Here is a 25,169-nt window from a genome sequence, read left to right on the forward strand (position 1 = left end):
GCCCACTCAGTCGATTGAATCTTGCACTGAGGGGAACTGAGGTTTAAAGATTTTCATGAGTCAGACCCTGGACAATGCATGATCTATCAGCCATGCAGGATTGCATCAAGGACATAGGTCGGCTCACTGGCGAAAGATCACCAGATAGGGATAAGGTCGGATCTGACCCTCTGAAGATCATGATCCATGCAGCCCAATTCCATCTCCTGTACCAAGTTTTGAACCTTGACTAAAGGTCTAACTATGTACAATGAAATGTAGCTAACAATAATTTGAACTAAACCTTTGCATCAGGATCACACTGCAAAATTCCTATTCCTCAAAATCTTGTCAGCTTGCTGGAGAGAGATGTGTGTAATTCCATGGAGATGCATAGATTCATTTCTTCCTGCATCATTGAATGAATCTCTCAACTGATTCACATGTTGTTCATCCATCTCCAACAGCTTCAAAGAATCTCTGATACAGGGTAAAAAGGCTTCAGGCCGGACACAGAAAGGCCTGAAAACAAGGAACAATGCCTGCATGTCAGTTACAAATTGACCGGCTCCTTGAACAGTGAATCTCGCATTACTCATGACGATGCTGTGGAATATGAAAAGGTCAAGTCCATCTGCAACACTTCTCCATAGATCCAAGAAGTCCTTCGAGTTCAGGACCTCCTCCAAAGTACTAAGCTGACTTCTCAGAGAATCCAGTGCTTCAACAAACTCAACAGATACGGTCAATACACCTGTCCCTGTTTCATTTTTTGTGATAATGAACTCTTGCTCTTGCCCCCATTTTTCCTTGTTTTGGACATATTCCCAGGTCAGAGTTTTGAATTGTAAGAGAAGATCAGCATGCATTTCCGTCAGCAAGTTATCCTCCAGCTCAATCAAGCATTTTATATGTTCTACAAAAAAGCAACTTCGATCATCTAGACCATCTGCCTGGATACGTGAATCATCCTCAGCAATACTCATCTCCAAGAAGTCCACATTCACACTCCATTCGTGAAGAACTGATTCACAATACCTAGCAGCATTAACAGATGCAGATACACTCTTCAGTGTTTCATTTTGTACATCCCCAGATCTTAGTTGTACTTCCTTGTGGTGCTGAAGCAACCACTTAAGGAACTGCCACAAAAATCTGTCTGCAGATAATCTAATAAACTGTGTTTGCATAAGGATGTTTGGCAGGGATTGTGAACGTTCTATCATTCCCCATGTTAATTTAACAGCCGCCTCTGCAATTAATGGGGCTTTATGATCTTGCCAAGTAGAGATGATAAATGGTTTAGGTTCTTGGGCAGTATAAAACTCATAGTTTGCCTTTGGATCAATCATCCATGCTTTCTCATCTTTCAACTCCACCTTCAGTTTTCTCCAGGCCTCTTTGAATTCTATCTCAGCCCAAATTCTGAGCCAGTCAGGTCGATCACAAAATATCGACAACATCGACACTCTCCAGTTATTCTGAAAGTATGGCGTTCCCATACTTGCAAGTGATAGCATCCTTTTATCAAAAGCAATAAGAAGGTCCAGGAGATGAAGCCATGAAGAAGTCACCTCTGGCTTGTTATCTTTATCTTTGTATCTTTCAGCAAGGACAGAAAATTTTCTTGTTGAGAGATACCCTGCAAGCATCTTAACCATTACAGAAACCCAAGCTTCCTTGGCACTACAACCCACCAACCTTGCTTTGTCAATTAAAGGCTGCAAAACATCTTCCACTCCTTGAGCAAAATCCCGTGTATGTCTGTACACAAGAGCAAACATATACTCAGGCTGTTCCAACCATTTTGAGAAATGGTGTTCAGCCCTGGAGGCAATGGGTGAAACCAACGCTTCAATAGTCCAAAGATTTAAAGTATCATCCAGCTTTCGCTCTGCAAGATCCATTTTTCGTTTTTCTCTCTTGGTATGTATATGCTGCAAAGCACAAAGAGCTAGAAAACTTTCACAATATCTCTCCTTTTTGTCTCCTTGCATCAGAACCAGTGGGTTTGGGAGGCCTGAATTGTTTTCTCTTCCTTGTTCTGAAGTCAGAAGGGGCGGTGGCCAACCAATAGAAGAAAGGAGAATTCTGTGATCTGTGAGAGCTTGAGGCCTGAGAACAGTAAAAGCTTTGTCTACCCTAGCATCAACTGAATTCAGCAGACGACCCCACTGAGGCTGACATCTAGAAATAGTCACCAATATATCCTCCATATCATTCATGGCTTTTACAGCGAGAAGTAGTTTTTCTTTCTTTTGACCAAAAGCCTGCATTCCTAGAATAGAGCAGAGTCAACCATTTTCAGCATTTGGCCACATTTCTAGAGCCATTAATACAACATAAAAGCAATATAAATGAACAATAAAACAACCAGCGAGCCTCACAGTGTAACCTAAGTCATGCGATAGATTCGCCTGGAAGGTGTCCCATGTGGTTCTATTCATGATGGAGTAAACTGCATCTTCAAGATCTCCCACCAGAGCTTCCAACTGCAGGGTGGTCTCTGTGAAGTAAGATGTGATAATAATTGATTATAAGGTGTTGCCTGAAGGTCATATATCATGGACAACTGACAAAGATACATACAGATCAGCATTCAATCAGAAAGCCATATATCATGGAGAACTGACAAAGAAAGGGCTAACTAATTATTGCCACAGGTGCATTATTTGAACCATTTGCTGCAATACTACAACATGATGCTTGTAACCTTAAAGCAAGAGACCAAATTTCAAACTCCTTAGCATATACCTCAACCTTTCAGCTAAAAAGACTCTGAATGCAACATTTTGAGGGGAAAAAAGAAGAAGTGTTCTATAGGTGGATTAGAGAGAACAGAGATGAACATATCCTTTGATAATGCAGAAGCTTTGGAACCAGACTCAGTGGAGGAGCAATTTCATGGTACGGTTGAACTTGAAATGTACACATGATAAAAGTCCATACATGGAAAAGCTTCCAGGGCTGATAAAAAACAATGCTTTATCTATTGTCCTCGAATTGTGTTAAGGTCAATAGTTATTCCAAGGTAACTTCACAAGTCACCAACAAAAAATAATAAGCAAAAATAAAAGGCATTTATCTCGCAGATCAACTCAACCAATGACACCACATAGTTGTCATGCTATCTAGAAGACCAAGCCATTGGAGGAGGTCTGAGGGCCCTGAACAGTGAATGCCAACAAGGTGACTAAGTGACGTCTTGCTAACTGTGCAAATACTCAATCGAGCAAGCTCTTGATTCTCTCTACATATTACTAAATCGAATGTGATCAATGAAGTCTCTTGCCTTTCCTTGAGAATGTGATAAGAGGTTCAAATTCCTATATGTTCTTTCGTTTCACAAGGGTGGACGAGTGGTTGATCAATGTGTCTATGTTGAAGCAGCATCTTAAAGATAGGAAAAATAATGATTTAAGAGCATTTTAATCGAGGTAAAAGCTTCCAAGAACAACATGAACAACACCAACTGCCAAGTTGTTACTGCAGCAGTTCAAGAATTTTCCCCTGGTGAAACTCTGCCTCTATGGATAGTGCTGCTACAGCTATTGATCTCAATCTGTGGTTGGTGAGAGTAGTGAATTAGGAGACTACCAAGCTTGGTTCAGTGATCACTTGTTGGGTTAAAGAAGTGTTCGCACAGGTTTGGGGATCTTACACATCAGAGCGAACTGTTCTATCTTGTTGCATTTGCTTTGGCAGCCTAGCTGAATCCACTCAATCCATCATACAGGACAAATCCAATAAGAGAGTTGAGCATCAGGGTTATACTCTATCTTCTCTTTGCTCATATTTGAAGTGCTTTTTTCCAGGTCAATTCTTCAATGCAGGATCGACCCACCTGGTGAAAAACTATAATACACCCAGAGAATTCCTCACAGAAGAGTTGTCAGTAAAAAGGTAAAGTGTCTAAGTGCTCTCTCATGTTTGACGTATCTCATTTTTTTTCTCATAATCTTTGTTCCGGTTCAAATTAGTTCCTCCTACTTTAGGATATGACTGTCCTTTGGTCCTTCTTTCAGTTCCATTTTTACCTGGCTCAATAGGTGAGTCACTTGGTAGCCACTCCACTAGCTAGGCGTGTTGTGTATGCTGTCAAGTTGAGACTCGCCTGAAAGTAAGATCATTATCAGCTTGAGGAGGAAGGGAAAAAACTCCTAAATGCAGCAGCAACCTTATATACGGTATGCACTCTTGCCTCTTTCACAGTTAAGCCAGAATCCTCATTCCCTTCCTCTGATTCAAGCAATCCAGTTGCTACTAAAGCCATCTCACTGAATGTTGGATTATTTACATCCTTGTGAAAATAACAACACAAAATCAGAAGTCCACTACAGATCTAGATATATAGAAGTTGTATCCCCCCCCCCCCCCTCTTTTGAGAAAAATCTAGTGGGTTATAAAAGAACTTACAGACCCAGAGACAGCTTGGAAATTGGAAATTTAAAACTTGAAATTTGCCAAACCTTAGCTGCTTTCCTAAAGATCCAATATCAGAATAGCCGATGGTGTCCTTCTCCTAGAGGCTAGTCCTACTAAATGGTTCGCAAAATACCCATAAGCAAAGAAGATCAATGGGTTCTACCACTTGTATTCCCTAATTGAAGCCAAGAATTCTCACCATTGCTTCATAACTTGGATACCTGTTCTAGTGCAGATTGAAAATTCAGCAAGGTTGACAACAATGCAAATCATCCAGAGGGTACAATATATCTTCTTAAAATGGAGAACTGAACCTTCTGAACTTTTTTGTTCATTCGTCACTTTGAAAATTGAGAACAATCTGTGCATGTCCAGACTTTCAAACTGGTGACAAGTTGGACTTCTAAATTCCCATGGAAGGGTTATGGGGCTATTTCATGATATGAAGCTGGCACCACGGATCACAGACAGCTCCAAGGGTTTAGATCTGCCTACTGATAAGAAGCTGGCTTAATTCCAAACCTACATCCTGCCACATTGGGTTTAAACGAACAAGTTCCTGGCTTCTCAAGCCATAAATAAAGCATAATCAGAAACATATAAATTGAACTAGCAGAAATATTTATGACATTACTGGCACCTGAATGAACAATTGCTGGAAACCTAGTGCACTAAGCCTCTTTCATTTATACCATGGCTTAGAACCTGAAATTATCTAAAGCCAGGTGGAGGCTATGGACTATTTCCTACTACGACAAAGGCCACCTGGTGCTATCATAGCAGATGCTTTTATTTCTTTTCAGTATCGTTCTGCATGGGCAGCAGTTGATGCAAAAAGGTTCAATCCACAGAAAGAACCTTACCCTATAAGCTTTATTATTGCTTAGGATTCAATACTAGGAAATTTATAAGAAGCAATTAGGAAATAATTGGAAAATAATTCTCTCCCGAAAAGAAATGGAAACAACCTATTTGTGAGGAGCTATAGTTCTCTCCAAGGCAATCAGTATCTTCTCCCATGGTGGGATGGATAACTAAACATATTCAACTAAACTGAGACACTAAATTACATCCCACAGTAAACAAAGCATTATGGAAAAGAAGCTACGAACTAGCAACATGCAGACCGATTTATAGAAAAAATTCAACGCGTACCAGCATAGATGCGAACCATCTCGATTCGATGCCCTTCCTTTGCAAGCAATGTCAAGCCCTCGCATAACATTTCCCGTGTTTTCTCCAAACCCACCATCCCCGTTGCATCTGAATTCAACCAAAGTTAATACATGAATATAAATATGAATGAAGACGCCAAATGAAAACAGAAATCAATCAAAACATATCTGTCAAATTAAGGAGAACCCAGGTTTTCTCTAACGAGAAGGAAGAAGCAACCAGCATAATAACGCACAAGGAAAAGGAGAAATGAAGGGAATCTTGGATCTCCACTTAGGGTAAAAGATCTAGACCTTGAGACGTCAGGAGACTAAAGTTTTGAAGTCTAATATTGAGATCGTGAAGGGCACTTGTGGCGCTATTTGGACGAGAAATCCATGAAGACAGATTCTTCTGCAGGGTCCTAAGATTCCTGTCCAAATTTATGCAGCTTTTCTTCAATTCCATAGAAAGAGTGGGAGCCCTACTGAGATCTTCTTGGGTCTTGAAGTTTTCATCGAGAAACCGAAGCAGGTGTGGAGGGAGTTCATGAACACTAGACAAAACAAGCCGAGGCTCCATTATAGAAAAAATTGGAAGTTCTGATTTTGAATTTTGAGTGTATGGGCTCTCAAATAGTGGAATTTAGTTGAGAGAATTTAGAAGCTGAGAAGCCCGCTTTACTTTTCCGTATGAGTCTCTGAATATAGAGCCTGTCGATTCACATTCAAGGAATTTTTCGTTTTTTTTTTTTTGGGCATGAGGGGTTGTTGTTCTCAGAACCTACAAGAGATTACATGCAGATTTGTTTAGCCGCAGGGCTTTGATATGCTTCTATCAGTTACAAAGTGAATTCGAACTCTAAAATTGTCCTAAATTTTGTAAGATTATTATCCAATTTTAATTTATATAAATCAAATTAAAAAACAATATAACAGATAAGATTTGTTATCAGTTTTGAATTTGAAAAATCAAATTCAGAGATTATAGATAACAGATAATTATAACAAGCCTTAGCCCATAGTAGGATCAACCAAAGTTTAGTTAAGTTACGCATTGGCTAAAATGTTTTGGGCTGACCTAACACTTCGTTTTGCTATGGTTAAGTGAAGTGAACATAATGAGAAGTAGGGGCCATTGGGTGTTGTAATGGGAGGTGAAGGGGTAAGGAAGTGAAGAGAGGAGGAGAGAAACATACGAGATATTGTAGTGAGAGGATGAGAGGCAAGGAAGCTAAAGAGAACAAAAAAATTATAATTAGTCTTGGAGGTTGTCTAGAAAATCCCCTGACAAAGGAATACATGGTGAACAGTACTAGTCGGTGCGTACGATGATCTCTCATGTGACATGTGTCACCTTAGACCCCATTTATACCTGCAATGGTGCAATTGGGTAGGTATTGATGGTTATTCACTAAATAAGTATGTGTTCAAACTCAGCTCAATGGCTGATCCACGTGGGCAAATCAATGGTTTGGTCAAACTATAAATACTTGGCTCTCCCCACCCATAAAGGGGCTCAAAACTTTTGCAATTCAATTTATTCTCATTTGTCTTCTCTTAAGCTACCGGATAGCTTTCTTCTAATCCAAAGGGGAGGGTGTTGGGCATAATTTGACTTCAACATCGAAGGTGATCGGTCGGCCAAAGGGTCAGCTCACCTTTGACTTGTTTTATTTATTGTGTAGGCTTTCAACACCAAGCCAAGCAATAAGATCTGGTCAAATTTTGTTGCAACATAACCCTTCTAGGATTTAAGATTCACAAACGAGGCCCGAGAATATTGCATTCATTTGTTTTTTAGCATAAACCATCACATGTTTTGGTGTCTTGACTCTCATTCCTGCCGATCTTGGTTTGATCCAACCCTAGTTGAACAATTCTGTGATTTCCGAGTTTCATGATATTTTGAAAATGCAATTTTAACCTTTTCCTGGTATTCTATTGCAATATCGGAAGTCTTGTGTCCTTCAGAGGTCAGACCACTCACCCAAAAGCGGAAATAAATAGTGCCACGTGCGATGATGAATGGATAACGTAAAAGACAAGTTTCCGAGTCACAAAGGCATGATCCAAGTCCAGCCCAATCAGATTTTCCCGGTAAGACCAACCTATAAATAATTTCATCGTTTTTGTTGTTCGCATTTCTCGTTTGATTTCACGTCTCTTTGTATTCTAGGGTTTCATCGATTTTTTCCTTCGACATGCTTTCGAATTCTTCATTTCGTTCGGTTTCTTCATAGTTCCTGGATTTGCATTAATTTCTTTATGCATCTACAAATTCTCCATGTGCAGTCAGTAATTGAAGTCACTGATTTCTTATGATCTTGAAGTTCTGTACGAGGAGGGACAGTTTTCGGTTATCGTCTTATAATTCTCTCTTTTGAGGGGGAGAAAACATCAAGATTTTCCTGATTGCTTATGACATTTAGTTACAAGATCTGCTTGAGAAAGTAATGGAGCTTAAAGGGACATTTGTCCCTCAGTTTCGAGTTCCGCTTTCTCGTATAAACAAGGTGGTCGTCAAAAGAACCAAGCGCTATCCTCTGATTCGACTGACGAAGGTTTCAACATCAATCGGGTATCTATAATTTCTTCCCATTCTGATATCTTCGTCAATCTGTTTCTGCATGGTAAACTACTTGATCTCCATAGATTTTTATTAATATTGTAACCGACTACAACATTGAGCACTGGAGTGAAATTGGGTCTTAGCTCGCATTAGACCTTAGATGACCCTCTATAGGGACTTTAATGATTAAAAGTATTTTGGCCTTCCCATTCTCCACAGCAATAGGATTCTCTGGTTGGTTACCCTCAACACTGAAGTAGCTTTAGATGCTCCCAATGGTCGCGTAAAAGTTAAATTGTAATGTCTGCAATTTTAGGTTAATAAGCCATGTAGATTTATGTTCTTGGTAGTTATGACTAATTTATATCTTTCTTAGCATCCGGGTTTATTGATCTTTACAAGTTCTTGCAGGGAGACCTTTCCAGAGTCATACCGTAGATGGAAACCTATTAGAGTCCATTGCAACAACAACTCACATGGTATTATTCAACAGTCCCCTGCTATCAAGAATGACAGGGGAATGCTGCCACAACTCTCGTTTAACCGCTTGCAACCAAATGACCTGGAATGTTGTGCACTACAGAACCGAGCATTTGGACGATTTGTTGTTCGCGAAGCTGTGTTGGATGAAGAATACTGGGTAGGCTTGACTCTTATTACTTTCTGTTCTTTGAACACGTCCTTAAGTTTCTTTTCTCATATTTACGCTTGTTACAGCCTGTTTATTCTTCCTCAGGCAGCAGCATGGCTGCGGGCAGAAGCTCATTGTGAAGACTATTATGTAAGGTCTGTTTCCTTCTACTACTACTTATAATCTTGAAATTTTCACGTTGACTGTGTTGTGCTTTTTGGACTAAGCTTATTCTGATGCCATGCACCATAATATTCAGATACCTGAGTTTGAGTATTAATGATAGCCATGTGATTTCAGGAATCATGAGAATTTCAAGAGGACATATGTAGAACAGGTAAGAATAATTTTACACTGAAGAGCCAGTATGAATCTTTCTTAGGGTAACAAAACCTAATATGAATATGTGTGCCATGAAATAGGACATGAACTTTTCATTGTCTGTGCTGTGCGTTCATTCAGCAGTTTGGTGATTTTTTGGCCGGTAATATGTAAGCTGTAGAAGTTAATGTTTGCTTTTCGTGCTTGGAATTTTGTTTTCAGCTTATCAGGATTTTTTGACTGGTAATATATAGACAGTAGAAGCAAACTCACAAACAATTGGCAAACTGTTTGGGTTGAGTGTTCTAATTACATAGGGCCATATTTAGTGCCTTAAAAGAATCTTTGGACAATGAAGTTTTGGATTCTTCTTTAAGTGGGTTTAGGATTCTCTTTAGAACCTGTCAAAGCCACTACTCTCTTAGTGCACAAGCATACAGGAGTCAGAAATGAAGTTAGACGATGTCGTCACCTTGGACAGATCCTGAAGAGTTGGCTGTAAGTATGATGGTATTGAATCATGTGACGCCTTTGTGGAAGTTTCTGTGTATCCTCCTCCATGGGGGCAAGTATGAAAAAAGCAGAAGTAAGACTAGGTCCATATTTTCTACTCCTCATGCTTAATGTGCCCAAATAATATCACTTAAAGGAGTCAGTTAACTTCTGATTGTAATGGACTAACAAGCAATGTTTTAGGTCTTTGTTTTGCCAGGCCATGAAACCCACTTCTGTTGAGATTCTGATGAGTTTGTGTATTTTTCCCCTTATTGACTTGGTGGTGGGTTTTGGTGGACATATGGCCAAGATAGGTCTTGAAAGGCGGAAACTTGTCATCCATTATAGTATCTTCCTTCTGAACTGAATGGAATCATCAATTTTTTAAAATTCAAACCTGAAGTGGGGTACTTTTTCCATGGACCCTAGGTTGGAAGACTATGGCTTAAGTGAGCTTTACCATGTTCTCATTCAGTAAGATATTTAGGATTTATTTTATATGGAAAAATATCTAGTCTTTTATTTTGGGCAGCTATTAGGGAAATTTCCAATTTGAGTTTTATTGATTTTCTATTCTTATTAATCTATGTTTTTTAAGTAATTAGGAATCTTTATATCTTTGGGTTTATAAATAGTCAAAAGTTTTAATCATATTTGAGGGACTGGTCTGCATCATGGTTTGAACAACCTCTGGGTTGTGTGTGTGTGATTCTTTCCCCCACCTCCTCTTCTAATGTAATTTCTCCTCTCCCCCTACTGCGCTGGTTCCTTCTGTTCTTCTATTCTTCTCTGTGAAGCACACCGTAGTGATCATCACTTTGGTCTGTATTTTCCTATAGATAAGTTTTTATCTAAACCTGTTCTTGAGATGCAGTGTCGCTCCCTCTCTTGATGGTGAAGCTTCAATCTTGAATCTCCAAACTTAAATCTTCTGGAGATGTAAGATTTGAAGCCAAAAAAAAAAAAGCACCAAAGTCCCAACTTGGAGGTGTTTTTTGACTTTTTCTTTACAGCAGAGTGAGAGGCTATATTTTGCATTGAGGTGGAAATCTCGCAGAGGCAATGCCTTTGTACCCTCGGTTTGGTTTGGTTGGGTTTTGCTCTACTTGAGATTGAGATATAACTCGAGATCAGTGAGATGCTGATATCTCAGCCTAGATCTTGCACAAAATATTGTATCATCTGCCAGCTCTTCTCAAGAATACGTAGAACTGAATTCAGTCTAAAATGTGGTTATTCCCACTGTAAATTTTTTCCATTCAAAATCTCTTACGTTGGGGATTACCTGCATTATTTTTAAGACTGTTTGGCTCTTAGGCTGATCCCCCAATAAGCCTTTAGTAGATTCCCTGTGCCATGAGGTGTTAAAATCCCTGAAGAGTTCCAGGATGAAGAGAAATCTGCCACGTAGTGGGGTTCTTGAGACTTGGTTCTTGAGACTTGGTTATGACAAGATCACAAATTCCCCTGAGCTTTTAATTTGGTTATCCTATTTATCAGTGATTACCCACATTATTTTCAAACCGAGAGCTGTCTAGGCTCATTTCAGCAATATTTTGCAAATTAGAATACCTATTTATTGCTCTGGCCTTTTGTAGTAGCTTGAATCTTTTAATATAATCAATTTGAATTACTTACCCTTTTTTTCTTTATTTTTGGGGGTTATATACAACTTATACTCAATAAATTTCAGGAGTTCTATACATTAAAACAACGGTGTGCAGGCCGGGATTGGAATTTATTGAAGTATTTCTGCATTCTCACAGTACGTTGTTCCTTTTACTTGTCTTAGCTTTTGCTTCTTTCTTTTTTCCGGAGAATATTAGTTGGCTTATATAGGACAAGTAAATCCACAGTTAATTGTTTACTCCAATGAGCTTTCTCTCATCGTGTTGATCCATGTCTTCTTCTTTCATGTCTACATGACAGAAAAGCAGGAAGGCTCAAATGAAAGAATAAAAAGAGTTGCACAAGTCCAAGTACTCTAGATGCTTAAAATTGAAGTTTTGTGAATCGATAATCAAGCAAAGTTATATAAATGACTTAATTGAATAAAACCCAAAAGCCTGATCACATTTCAAAGGTTTTAAACTTTTGGACAATGGCCAAGAACATGAGATGCCTTACCAGCATAATTACCAAGGTATTTATTGGCTGCTTCCTAGGTTACATGGTACCCTGATGGCTGGACATAATCAAGGGGACCAGTTGTCAAATGTGCCTTGGAGCCCAGCAGGGGCGGAGCCAGGATTGAACATGGAGGGGCCAATGTATGTGCCAATTGACCCAGTATCCCATCTCGTTATTTTTATTTTATGTGGTCTACTTATTATATTATATTCGGTGTTATTTTGGTGTCTTGTTTATTATTTCTCTTTAATATTTTGTGCTTTTTCAATATTTGTTTTTTGATCGTGTTTTTTTTTTTTCCTTTTATTCCTTATAGGATTTTCCTTGTTTTTCTTTTCTCATCTTTATCTTTTTTTATTTTTAATTTTTGGAGGGGGCCAAATAGTGGTATTTCACATTTAAAGATAGAGAAATAAGGAAAAAAACAAGGATATTTACAATTTCAAAAAATCTGGGGGGGGCCGTGGCCCCCTCCGGTCCCAACGTGGCTCCGCCACTGGAGCCCAGGCCAACAATGTATTTCAACAGTCAGATCTCTTGTTGCGCTGTTGATGGTCGTGCAAAACATATTCTTGGTGCTCACAAGTAATTGATAGCACAAGAATTAGGTTCCTGGTAAATTTGACCAATAGTGTGCTTTATTTGAGGCTCCATCAGGAAGATCAATTAGAATGCCCCTCAATCTTTTGTATGCTTGACTTGAGGTTCTACTAGGAAGCAAGATTATATGTCCTCAATTTTTTGCCTTCCCCCTGGTGCCTGCCCTTTTATTCCTTTTACAAAAGATTCCTTGTTGGAAAATTGATAGTGAAGGAAAACAAACAAGAGTTGCAGAAGGGACCAGCTTGTAATGGGGCTTACTTTTGAAACAACCCCCCCCCCCCCAAAAAAAAAAAAAAAAAAAAAAAAAAAATAAAAAAAGTGGTCATTTTTCTTTTATACATAGATTTGTTGGAGAACAAGCTAGTTACATTACATTTATTTTAAGAGTTTGTAGTCCAGTTGTGAACTGTTGAAACTATATATGAACTTATGAATTTATGTTAACTGGATTACTGTTTTAGGTTGATTGACCACCTCAATTTGATCTATCACTTGTGTTACTGAGATTAAACTGAGTCTGGGCAAACCCTGATGCTTCACAGATGTAAGAGGAGGTCACTTTCTTGAAGAAATGGGATTGGAAAGATGATATAGAACCTGTTTAATTTCCTGAAACTGTTTTAGTGACCTATGTTAAAGAAAGTGTTTACCATTCGGGAGTCTGGTACCCTGAATCTGAATGTGTGGAAGAATCCTGAGGGGCAAGTCAACGAGGTCATTTTGCTCCTCCTATGTCTTGCACGGCTGCTCACTTCGGCATTCTGTTGGTGTTAGTTTTAGATCTTTAATGATCTTGGAACCTTTTCTCTTCACGTGTTCAAAGTATTGTTCAACAATGAGCTAAAGACATTTTCACTTACCATTGCAGTACTGGTGGAACATAGGATTGATTCAGTACTAATGTTTTTGCACATGTTTCAGGTTAAGAAGGAAGAGAAAAATGTAAGACGCTCTGTGTTAAACAGTGTTGTTGGAACACTGGATGTTAGTATCCGGCAATTATTGCGAGGAGAATTATACCCTGGGGTATGCCCTTAATTCACTTTTAAGCTTTACTCATCTCTTTTGTAGATGACTTGCAAAGACATGCCATCTATAGTGAGATATGAGTACGTAAGCATGCTTCCTTGTTTAGCGATGACACCTATAAACTTTCTTTCTTCATAGTCTTAACTTCATGATTAGATTTTTTTTTTTTTTTGACACTGTTAATTATCTTCAGGAAATCAGGAGATCGTCTGCTTTTGTGGCTGGCCGTGAAGGTTATGATGCCTTGAATTATGCATATGTTGCAAATGTCTCTGTTTCAAAATGTGCTCGGCGTCAAGGAATTGCATCTAATATGCTTTATTTTGCCATAGATGTTGCTTCTGCAGCAGGTACCTCGTATCACTTTAAAAATTTGTCGCATTTTCTATTTGTTGAACTTTTACCTTAATGAATAATGACTAGTAACCTGTTCTATTTTTGGATTGCTCCTACAGGTGTGAAGCAACTGTACATTCATGTGAATGCTAAGAACACACCTGCCCAGGATCTGTACAGAAAAATTGGCTTTGAGGTATGGTCTCAAAATCATTGACATATGACCAGAATGACTATCGGGTGATTCTGGTATTTGTGCTTTGATTTCCTTTTCGTACTGACAGAGAAAGGCCTCAAAAGAAGCAACTTCTTATTCATATAAAAGTTAAAATAGTGTGAACTTTAGTTCTTGGAATTTGTGAACTACATCATAAAATTGGAGCAAAATAAGGAGAGCAAGTGAGTCAGTGACTAGAATCCTTTTAGTAAACTACTTCGCCAGCAAAACGGTTTCTCATGGAAAGAGATATATTCAACAGTTCCCCTTTCTCAATCTAAAAATTGCGTTGTTGGAACTGGGTTGGAAGTTGGAACGCCAAGTGGCTTTAGATTCAGGGGTTTCTGCTATGGCAAAACGTGAGGTCAAGATCTTTTATAGAGGTACTGACAAGATCACTTTCTTGGGCAATGGAGGCACTTTAAGCATTCCATTGGTTATGTACCATCTTTCCAACTAAAATAGTTGTATGCATCAAAGATTGACTTTGATTAGAAAAAAAAATAGTGTTAACAGTACAGGAAGAAACAGTAATAATATGGGAAATCAAGCCTGAATCTTGGCTGCCTTACTGCACATCCCTTTCAGGTTCCATGATCATCATTTTTGACCATCTCTGGACTATATAATTCCGAGTCTTCACTGCTTCTTTTGCTTACCAATCAGTTACAGGGTTTGCCTCATGGAAACAGTGAGGAATTTTCCATTCAATATTATACTAACTCCGGAGTGGTTCCTCCATTGTTGTAAATTAACCATGGTATCTTATAATTCTGGAACGTCATCACTGCAGCCCTAGAGTCAGCCTCCACCCACAACATGTTTATCTGCAGCTGCCTTGCTTGTTCAAATGCTTTCATCAGTACTTCCCACTTCAGCCACGAAGTTGGTATAGATGCCTAGAAGCTGTTGAAATGAGTACATTACTAATGAATTTTCATCTCTGAAAACCCACCAGCCCCTCCATTACCCAGGGTTGCAAAGAGAGATTGGCAAAAGGATCTTGTGGTGGAAGTGTGGAACCATTGCATATTTTAGGGGTTTCCAATTCTAACCGAAAGGTATAATTGGAGGGTTCAAACCAAAAAACTATCACCAGTACTGACCGAAATGTATAATTTCTGATCCACCCCAAGATCGTGTCACATACAGTCAACTAGTGGCACTTCATTCTCTGAAACTAAGATGCCATTGGTGAGATTTCAGGTTATGAGCAGAAGACTGAAATAGGAACTAGTTAGCAGATTCAAAATGATAGTTTAACACCATGTCTCATTACCTACTTTAAATGACAAAACAAAGTCATAGTCCTTAGTCCTTAAGGGCTTAAGGGTGTTAAGGACATCAACAAATATAAGAATCACAGCCAAAACCGGTGGCCAAATATCTAAGGAATCTTGTTGCAACTTAACAATTGCTGGTATACTCTAGTCCAGCAGACAGAATATTGTAAAATACCAAAGAGGTTCTGCATATAATGGACAGTAAACCATCTCAAGAATCCTCTTCATGTAATGGCTCCCAATTCAACAGTAGCATATGGTTAGAGTTAGATAGTAAAATTAGTAAACCCCAATAAATACTTAGTCTATCAGTTCAAGTTCTAAAACTGGCTTATGGACTTCATTTTTTATCCATATGGCCCCTATGATGGGGCTTCAGCACTGGCTTTTGCTGGTTCTTTCTTTTCTTCAACCCCCATAGATCTCTATCATCTTTGTACCAGGGGGATGTACTTGTATGTTTGTGAATCTACTTCTGTGAAATTAGTCACCTAATCAACAAAACTGTAGTGTTTTATCAACGAAGAAACTTGAGAAGCAAAAGAAGAGAATCTTGAAGCCAAGTTCCTGTCTCAGTCTTTCATGATCTCTGTTGGATCTAAGTTGGCCTTGGGATGCATGCTGGCTTCGTGATCCTTCATTGCGGCTCCATATATATATAATGGTTTGGGTTTCTTATGGTAACCGTCCACATTAGGCTTTAAGCAATTTTTTTGAGTTTTTTTTACTAGTGGCCCACTTAAGTGGGGGTGAAACTCTAGTCTAGGCACCTCCCTTAAGGGCCAAATATTACTGGTGGCCCACTTCAAAAATTACTGGTTACCCACACTTAACAAATTGGCCTTGATTCTGTTAAGTCCCAATTAAAATGACTATAATACCTCCCTTATCAATTTACTAAACTACTCTTCCATATCCAACCCTTAGGCGGGTGAAGGGATTCCCCCTTCACCCATCTCCTTCCTATGCCTTGCCTGCTGGAAACCACCTGCCGCCGCCGCCCCCCGCTAGAAATTACCCACCACCGTCCCACTCAAGGAGAAAAATTGTTGATAGACATTAAACAGTGGATGCTAGGGAGAGAGAAAGAGAAGGCCGTGGAAGAATCAAAAGGGCGGAAATACCAAAAGAAACGAAGCAGAAATATATATATATAGAGGAGGGGCTTCTCTGGTTTGCTCCTTAAGGGCCTGTTTGGTTACATGAATCTAGAGATTTCAAATCTCTGGATTCATGAATCTGAGAATTATACCCGTTTGGTTGTAAAAATCTCTAGATTCATGAAATCTACAGATTCACGTTTTTAGTGTAAAAAGGTGAATCTGTAGATTTATGGGTAAGGGGTGAAATAGAGAGATTTGAGAAAAGCTATACAATTGTACATTCACAAAAATCATGTCGATCAAATAAATTTTTAGGATGAATTCACAGATTTCATTCCACAACCAAACACTTAATTTTATAAATTATAACTCCATAGATTTGAAGTCTATAGATTTGAAATCTCGAGATATTTGAAATCTCCAGACTCATGTAACCAAACAGGCCCTAAGAAAATGGAGAGAAAATCAAGCCAGAAGAGGTTCTTCACTTTCCATTCTTGTTATTTATAGAATCATCACATCTCTTGACGATTGTTGTTTGCCTTTCAACAGAAAGATTATTTTTTTGCTTGAGAATTTCGTTGGATTCAAATCGAATTGTTCGAAGATTCTTGAGGTGAATCTTTGTGTTTCTTTAGGGTTTTAGAAACATTTTGCTTTGATATGTTACATTTCAAAGATAATTGATATCAATGGTTAAGTTGGATTTATCAAGGCTGGTGTATTTCAAGGTCAAGTGATGGCGGATCTGCCTGGTTTCCCCTCTTCCTGGGATTCAGTTTTAGTTTAATAGTGGAGAAGGTTTTAGTGTCTGGTTTTGGGTTTTCTTATGAGGATTATGGAGCGGAAGTTGCAGTGGAAAGTATGCTGAGCGTGCTGCAGGTGCACCTTCCGTCCGTCATTCCGATCGTAGGATGTGAGCTTATGCCATATGTGTTGTTGAGGTTACTGATAACTCTGTTGCTATAGATGATGTTCCTAAATCAGCCCCACTCGATGGTTTTTACTTGAGATACAAGTTAGTATTCTTTGAGAGTGGGATTTATAGTGCTTTGATTTGGAGGATCTATTGAGAGCATCAGTGAAGGGTGATTTCCAGCAAGGGCCCCAGCGGTAGCAGGTGGTTTCTGATAGGCAAGGAGTAGGAAGGAGGTGGGTGAAGGGATTCCCTAAGGGTTGGGTATGGGAGGGTAGCTTTGTAAATTGATATTGGAGGGTATTTCGTCATTTTAATTGGGACTTAACATAATCAAGGCCAATCAGTTAAGTGTGGGTAACCAATAATTTTTTAAGTGGGCCATCAGTAATAGTTGGCCCTTAAGGCTGCGTTTGTTTGCTGGAATAAATGTGGGGTGGGAAAATTTTTCCATTAAATCCTAAAAGTGTGGTTTGTTTGGTTGCTTGGGGTGGGAAAGTTAGAAACAAACTTATTTAAATTAGGGAAACTTGTCTGGTGAGGTGGCAAGCTAACTTTCCTACCCCATGCCTTTTCAAAACCCCACAAAATATGTGGGACTTTGTGGAAAAGTGTGGAAAACCAAAAAGTGGGAGCCATTATTAACACTTTTCCACAAAATCCTTTCCTTTCTTTTTCCCTCACCCCACTACACATGGGGCCCACAGGTTTTTTTCTCCCACCCCACCTTTGCAAACAACCGCAGCCTAAGGGAAGTGCCTAGAGTTTCACCCCCACTTAAGTGGGCCACTAGTAAAATAAATAAATAAATAAATTCTTTGGGTTTTTTTTTTTTTTTTTTGGGGGGGGTTGTGTGTTAGGTTTGATCATCATTGATGTTGCACATTTGCAGCATAGGAACAGATCCTTATTGAGCCAAATAACATATTTTGGAATATTTAAATAGCTAGCTTTCATGGCATAGGTAAATATGTAGAGGGCCCACCCTCCATGGTGGAGGGCGGAAGGGAAAAAGAATAGGAATATTTGTTTGTATTAATTTAGATCAAAATAGATCATGATGGGGAACCTTTTGTAATCCCTATTGATGATATAGCTTCTTCTTTTTTTTGGTGAATTCTTTGTTTTCTTACTCAAAATAAAAGAAAGATCATGATGGGACATTTCTCTTCCAAGTTCCAATAGAATGCTTAGTTAATTTTTGTTAGCTTGAATTGACAGCTAGGGTTATATCAGGTTTGCCATTGGCGCTGTTGGCTCCTTCAATCTGAATCAAATCATTCTTTGTACAGGAGCAACCAAAGGCTTGCATTGAGCAAGGTCATGGCACCATAAACAGCTTTCACAAGCATCAAGACTACTCCTAAATCAGCTCTAATATGATAAGTTCTTAGTTTTGCCATACATCCATCTCAACTACGTTGAATTTATCTATATAATGCTTCCTAACATACCCAAGTCAATCACACCACTTAGGTGACATCTCTCTAGTTGATCCATCCTACTTTAATTTCTGAAACAACATGCTCTATAACCTATTTGTTTATGATTGACCCATATTACCCAAATTAACCACTTCGGAATCTCACTCTCATTAATTTTCGCCACCTCCTGATCTGCCTTAGTGTTACTATATCTACAGTCCATATACTTTCATTTTACTCGTCTTAAACCCTGCTTTTGTCTCATCCCTGAAAGCAATTTTATCGGCCAAAATCATACTGAAGGAACCTTAGCTTGGATGTCTATGGCGTTTTATTGTCCATGATAAGTGCAAATGGATATGGGCTTTTCTTTGATCATTGATTTGTCCCGATTGAAATCAGGATTCATTCCTTGATCCCCTATAGTTTTTACATCAGTCAGTACGCTAATATACATAATACATGTCTTCAATTATGTTTGCACATTAACTTGAAATACTGTTCTCTAATACTTGCCAGGTTAACTCTCTAGGATCACAAATTCTTTCTAGCTCAATAGAGACTATAGAGGGATCCTTCTGCAACTTCTATATCTTCCTTGAGTCTTCTAAGTAAATAACTTCTATGGATCTTCATACCATAAAGCCGAATTGGCTCTCCACAATAGTAGTTTCTTGTCTCAGACAAGTGTCAGTTTTCTGCAAATTGTTTTCCCTGTAATTTACAAGTGCAGTAATTTCAAAGTTAGCTTATCAATAGAAACCTGAGCACTGAACTGTGCTTCCTAAGAAACCATGTTTATAGGAAATCATGGAATTTACTTAGAGAAGCAAAGCCATCAATGTAGTTTATGGTATAATGGCCACAGTAGGAAACAGAATTGGACTGCTAAAAATCCTTCTCCCTCCCATTGCCTTTGTTTTAAAATTTGCCAGCTCATTTGGTGACGTCCCTGTATCCTCAGACTCACTTGAGTCTGGATCCATTTGATTCCTATCCTCACCATGTTTTAAGAAAGTTGCCTGTGAAATTCCACACCTCTGTATGTGCCATATCCAGCTCTTTGCTAATGTCATATGCTTTGGTTATCCTTATCGTGTATACATCGAATTACTCAACGACTTCGTTAAAAATAAAATAAAATATTTCTTGCTTCAAAGATCTGCTATCATCTTATCCAAGTAAGTTCACTTTATTATCCATTAGAACTTTCTTACCCAGGGCAATTTCTTCATCTTTTATAGCATGCCAAATTGTTCTTTATAAACTTGCATCTCTTTTAAATGAACTTCCAAGATATGGTACTTGGAAGTTGGAAGTATATAATCAAAAACTTAGTCTTTGCACTTGTACTTTATTGAACTATCCAGTCTTCTTAGACATTTTACTGGCAAACTTGGAAGGTTTGGTTGATGTTTACAGATGTACATGTTGTGTCATGGTTCATATGTGTGTGTCCAACTGTGTCATTATGTTAATACTGATTTCTTGTTTCCTGCTGTGTGGTCTGAAAACTTACCTTAAGTAGTAGCTTTCTATTAGCTGTATTCTCATCTATTGTTCATATAATGACTGCAGATGGTAGAAACTGCACCTACTACTAGTTCAGAAAAGGCAAAGCTTCTAATGCGTATGGAATTGTGAGTAACGACATGGCTTTCAATTTAGTACCTAGGTTATATGTGTGAATATGTGTATAAAATGTATTTTGTACTGTTTTCTTGTTTTACGCATGATTGCTGGTCAGTTGTTACCTTGAAGAGAGAGAGAGAGAGAGAGCATGGAATTGGTTGAAAAGCTAGTTCAAATACCCACAATATTACAAGAATGCCATCATCTTATGTTAATTGAATTTAGTGGTGCTTTCATAGTAGTTTTGTCACTTTGGATTAGATCTCCCTTTGCTTTTGTTTCTCCTTGGGCAGTAGTAGTATGCCTTCTCTTCTCACAGTCGAAATGAATTATCAGCAAACTTCCTCATCTCATCCTCTATTATATTATTGATGGGGACGTAACTGCACCACTTTAGTTGTGAATTCTGGAGTTGCTATTGGTTGCAAAAAGCCATTACTTTTGAATTTTGGATACTCTATTAGATTCAGAGAATATCCTCCTCCTTTGCTACGGAAAAGACAATGTAAGGAAGATTATTTATATAACCAACCTTCTTCTCCACTTCTGAAATGTCCTTTTTGTCGTCGTAGCTTTTTACGTAGAGCTGTAATGCACCGAAAGCAATAGCAGAAAACACTGTGTCCAGAGTCCAGACCATTAAAATACTCTTTCTCTGCTTACTGGGAATTGAAATCTGGAACGATCGTCTCTTTGTCGTTGCAGCCTTTAAGTACTCGTGGTACATTAACTACATTACATTTAAAGCTGTGACCCCCCCATAAGAGAATCTCTAATCCATGAAAGGATTATGCTTAGAATATCATCCTCCATATTTCTATTTTAAATGAAAATTAGTGAAATGGGGTTGCTATCAGTATCAGATCATGTGTGACAAAAACAGGTGAATGCGAATCAAAACATGCAATTCAGGTCGGCCATCTGCTTAGACTTGGATTTCATTTTAATTTTATTTTAAAAAACCCAGCATTCCAGCAGCTGATGTTGACGACTTGAAAGCATGAGAAAAAGGGTTTCTTCATGCATCTGGTGGGCCACGTTTGGTTGTTAGATTGTGTGTGCAAACTTCCACCATCCATTGGATAAGAGGCTCATATATGGTTGATAATGTCTTTTAACTATGAAACAGTTTTTCTTTGTTTTTATGTATTCTCATTTTTTTCCCTCTCTGTTTATGATATGCTAAAACCATGTACGGGTATTCAAGATGAGAAAAACCATTTCAAGAAGAAGAAAAAAATTGGATTACACATTGAAAAGAAGAACGTCGCTATACAATCCCTAACAAGACCAAAATTGATTAGGTGAAGCAGCTATGTCTCACGGGCAACAATTGCTGAACATTATTTGTTTCTATCATCATGTCAAAGCTTTTCAATTTGAACAAAAGCATGGACCAGTGGCCGTTGGACCATTATGCGCTTTAAGTTCGTGAACAAATTTCAAAGTATTTAACGCCATGGATTCCAAATAACAAGTAGGTTATACTTTTCTGTCACCAGGTAGCTGGATGACCTTACATTTTTGTCTATCTAAAATTATTCTCAAAATTTAGTTAAGCCCACCAATCAACCATACATATTTGTAAAATAATTTGGAAGTGATTTGTTATCAGACTATTTTTAGTTCTTGTCTTTGTTATCGTGAAAAAAAGTGGAGAAAACATATATGTAGTTCTTGTTCTTTTCTGATAATATCCTCCAGACAATGAGTCCCAAAATTCAAGTTCAAAATGCATCTGGGTTTAACTGTTTGGCCTTAAAATCACAATTCTGAATCTTTCTTGTGGACATAAAGTCAATATGACGGATGGAGATATTGATGCGATTGAGAAATTTAAAATCTATTATTTTCATCAAATGGAGGTGGGATTCAAATTCAATAAAGGAAAAGTAGTAGTTCTGGTACCATACCCATATGTAGCTAGACAACGAAAACTGGTGTCAAGTTGGCAACTTCATATTTCTTTCAATAAACGCATATATAGGTCACTAGTCCTCCATTTTGGATTGATTTTCAACCATAAATGAAGGAAGATTCCGCATCTCAAATTAATTCTTATATCTCATGGGTAGGGTTGGGTGTGTCGTCTATTTACTGAGGTCACTCACATAATTAAAGTTTGATTATAATTAAGTTTATATATGTAATTGGAAAATACTTTTAAGTTCAACTAGTTGTAGAAGGGTAAAGTTCTAATTATATGAGCATTATTAGGATATTGGACTCCTTATAAATATGTTTATGTGAAATAAATAAATAAATAATGATTTAAGCTAAGGGTAGTATGTTATAAGGCCAAAAAATGTTGGATGAATTTTATATTGTATAATTAGAGCTCGAACACAACCAGAAACAACCAAACAAGTACAAAATGCCAATCAACACAAACAGAAGTTGGGGCAGCACATCTCATATAGCATCTCTGTCTCTCTCTCTCTCACACAAATGGAACTCTCAAAGTTTAATGTACCTTACAACCCAAGTAAGTATAACCCATCAATGGATGTCGTTCTTTTGGTAAGAACATCAATGGATATCTACCAGATATGTAGTTGGGCATGTTTGGCAGAGATCCCACATATCGAACATTTCTCTCTCTTTCTCTCTTTCTATCTTATATGTGTTTATCAATTTACATTTGTCTACCTCCAAGTCCAAGAATAAATGCTGCAAGAAGGCAAATGAATACAGGCTCCACCAAACTTTTTAAGAGAAACCAATTTCTTTCTACTTGGTCCCTTCTTTTGGCATTGATTGATGATGCCAAGACAAGTAGGTGGACACATCATTTCAATTGAGAAAGAAACATAAGGTCTTTTTCTCTCAAAGTCTACAAGTTCTGTCTAAACGAATTTGAAATTGAATTGTTAGGTCTTTTTCTAACTCTGAAAAGATTTTGAACTTAATTGAGACAAAAAGAAGCCAAAATTTTGAAATGTGCTTTGATAGATTCAGAGACATGGAGAAGGAAAGAATGAGAATGTGCAAGGCATTGCTCCAATGGGTAAATATAGTGGTGTCTCAGATGATTGTTATATCATTTTGAGGGATTTTCACCATTTTTTTTAGGGCATAATGTGTTTAGTCACAAGGACTTTTTTTTTTTTTTTTTTGGTAGAAGTCACAAGGACATCATGCTATATGTGTACACACATTTAAATCCCTCTCTTTCGCTGTCTCTCATACGTGTAGCCATTTGTACTACTCAAATGTGACAAAAATTTCTTAAAAAAATGTAAGTTGATATAAATTTCTGCTAAAATAATGAAAGAAAAAAAAGAAGGTTTAATATGAATTCTTATGATAAAAAACCAAAATTGCATATATAATACGTCTTTCTACTAAGGAAAGGAAAATGTAGATCTAATATGAAAAACCTTAAAAAAGAAAGTGCATGTGATATGAAGTAATATTATAAAAAAAGAGGCACATAGACGATATATGAACAATGACTTTCTCTTTAACAGTTCTCTTTGACTTATTTTATAACGTTCATAATAGTTCTTATTCACCATGCATTTCACAAGTCCTAATGATATTATTTTATTTACGTGGAATCTCTCAATGATAATCCCTTAATACCCGTTGGAGCCTCATGACAACATGTGAAAGATCTAGCCAACACGGTCTTTAGTCCTTAACATGTAACGATCGTTACACTCCTTAATGTATTCCTATCCTCTTCGAAATTAAAATGAATATGATTCTCTTCTTATTCTTTTCTCGAAGGCTTACTAATTTTACATGTGGAGAAGAAATGTCTAGTTTAAGAAAGTATTTTCATAGTTTGATTGCAACAGCTATAATCTATTGATTAAAATTCAAAGAAAAAACTGAAGTGGACCCTTTCTTGAAATCATAGAAGAAAGTGTACACCCTTTAACCCAATTAGTAAGTTAAAATTTTAATGACAAAATACTCATATAAGACATTCACGGGTTTGCAAGTGACAAAATATTCTTTGCTGTGTTTGTTTTTTCCTACCCAAATAAAAAAAGAAAAGAAAAAAATAAAAGGTCTATTATTTGTTTCTTTCTTAATAACTTCTAATATTATTTTTTTAGATAAACAAAAATGTTGACCTATGATGCTGGGTATTTGGTAGATTTCCTTTTATTAGGAAAGTGGTCCAAAAATGAGTGTCATTTTAATAGTAAGTTTGATGTGGACTAAAAAAATAAAAAACAAGTTGGATATGGATTTGAGACTGCATTCAAACCTGAAATTATATTGATTGATTCTTCATTGAAAATACATAAACAAAAATAAATAATTCTAAGATCATGAGTTGTTATGGATTAGTTATGGGATAAGTGGTTCAAATGAAATCTACAAATTTAAGGGGTCGATGTTGATCAATGATTCTATATTATGATTCTTCACTTTTTGCTTTTTTCTTTAACGGGGAAAAAAATGAACAAGTTTACTTGAATCCAAGAAAAAGGGGAAAAACATCTTTACTAATGTTGTCTTAAATCTTATAAAAAATATCTTGAAAATCATAGATTTTCTTTCCTACAGTTATACAACTCATGAATTTTCGAGAAACTTGCTTGTTGTTAAGGATTCAACTCCTCTCACAAGTGAACATCAGATACATGTGTGTAGCATAGTTGCTGAGTAATCCCAACTTGTTCTACACATCATCTTGGATTGAAGAGGAGCTCAATCATCTCATACGATCACAAGGCTTGAAGGTTATGGGAACTAAAGAAATAGATGGATAGTCTTGATCTTTTTACATACAGGCGAGAACTGCACCAGAGTCATAACCCTCCACCCGCCCCTATTTAATTTTTTTGAGTTTTACCTTCTGGTCCTCTTTCTTTTGTTTTTTGGACACCCGGTCTTCTCTATATATATATAAAATTTGAGCACTTGCCCGCACTTAGGCCTTGGCAGCTGCTTGAATTTCT

General features: G+C 37.6%; 2 protein-coding genes across 6 annotated transcripts; one reads left to right on the plus strand and one right to left on the minus strand.

Moving 5' to 3' along the window:
• Window positions 1-113: 113 nt before the first annotated feature.
• On the minus strand, window positions 114-6,385 carry LOC149009413 (RINT-1 / TIP-1 family). 4 transcript variants are annotated; one of them, XM_089161330.1, is made up of 4 exons: window positions 5,874-6,385; window positions 5,560-5,667; window positions 2,375-2,485; window positions 114-2,257 (listed from the first exon to the last, which is right to left on the minus strand). In XM_089161330.1, exons 1-4 carry the CDS (start codon window positions 6,139-6,141, stop codon window positions 297-299), a joined length of 2,448 nt encoding a protein of 815 aa, XP_089017456.1. In that variant the 5' UTR covers window positions 6,142-6,385; the 3' UTR covers window positions 114-296. The 4 variants fall into 4 exon arrangements, with proteins under 4 accessions (XP_089017456.1, XP_089017454.1, XP_089017455.1 ...); XM_089161328.1 differs by having other exon boundaries at window positions 2,354-2,485; XM_089161329.1 differs by having other exon boundaries at window positions 114-2,249; window positions 2,367-2,485; window positions 5,874-6,384.
• Window positions 6,386-7,585: 1,200 nt separating this feature from the next.
• On the plus strand, window positions 7,586-21,806 carry LOC149009414 (GCN5-related N-acetyltransferase 6, chloroplastic-like). 2 transcript variants are annotated; one of them, XM_089163969.1, is made up of 10 exons: window positions 7,586-7,658; window positions 7,854-8,139; window positions 8,542-8,770; window positions 8,867-8,916; window positions 9,062-9,098; window positions 11,271-11,342; window positions 13,232-13,336; window positions 13,533-13,689; window positions 13,795-13,871; window positions 20,197-21,806. In XM_089163969.1, the coding sequence occupies exons 2-10, from the start codon at window positions 8,015-8,017 to the stop codon at window positions 20,260-20,262; spliced, it is 918 nt and encodes a 305-aa protein (XP_089020095.1). In that variant the 5' UTR covers window positions 7,586-7,658; window positions 7,854-8,014; the 3' UTR covers window positions 20,263-21,806. The 2 variants fall into 2 exon arrangements, with proteins under 2 accessions (XP_089020095.1, XP_089020094.1); XM_089163968.1 differs by lacking the exon at window positions 7,586-7,658 and having other exon boundaries at window positions 7,681-8,139.
• The last annotated feature ends 3,363 nt before the right edge of the window (window positions 21,807-25,169 follow it).

The sequence above is a fragment of the Hakea prostrata genome, chromosome 7 (assembly GCF_041222555.1).
Source record: "Hakea prostrata isolate BN-2017 chromosome 7, UWA_Hpros_2, whole genome shotgun sequence".
Taxonomy (NCBI): Eukaryota; Viridiplantae; Streptophyta; class Magnoliopsida; order Proteales; family Proteaceae; genus Hakea; species Hakea prostrata.

Coding starts and splice junctions, on each gene's coding strand:
- LOC149009413 (XM_089161328.1), bottom strand. CDS start 6,141: ATGGAGCCTCGGCTTGTTTTGTCTAGTGTTCATGAACTCCCTCCACAC. Junction 2,486..5,559: donor GATGGTTCGCATCTATGCTG/GTACGCGTTGAA, acceptor CTTACTTCACAG/AGACCACCCTGCAGTTGGAA. Junction 2,258..2,353: donor TTACACTGTGAGGCTCGCTG/GTTGTTTTATTG, acceptor GCTCTATTCTAG/GAATGCAGGCTTTTGGTCAA.
- LOC149009414 (XM_089163969.1), top strand. CDS start 8,015: ATGGAGCTTAAAGGGACATTTGTCCCTCAGTTTCGAGTTCCGCTTTCT. Junction 8,771..8,866: donor TGTTGGATGAAGAATACTGG/GTAGGCTTGACT, acceptor ATTCTTCCTCAG/GCAGCAGCATGGCTGCGGGC. Junction 13,337..13,532: donor GAGGAGAATTATACCCTGGG/GTATGCCCTTAA, acceptor AATTATCTTCAG/GAAATCAGGAGATCGTCTGC.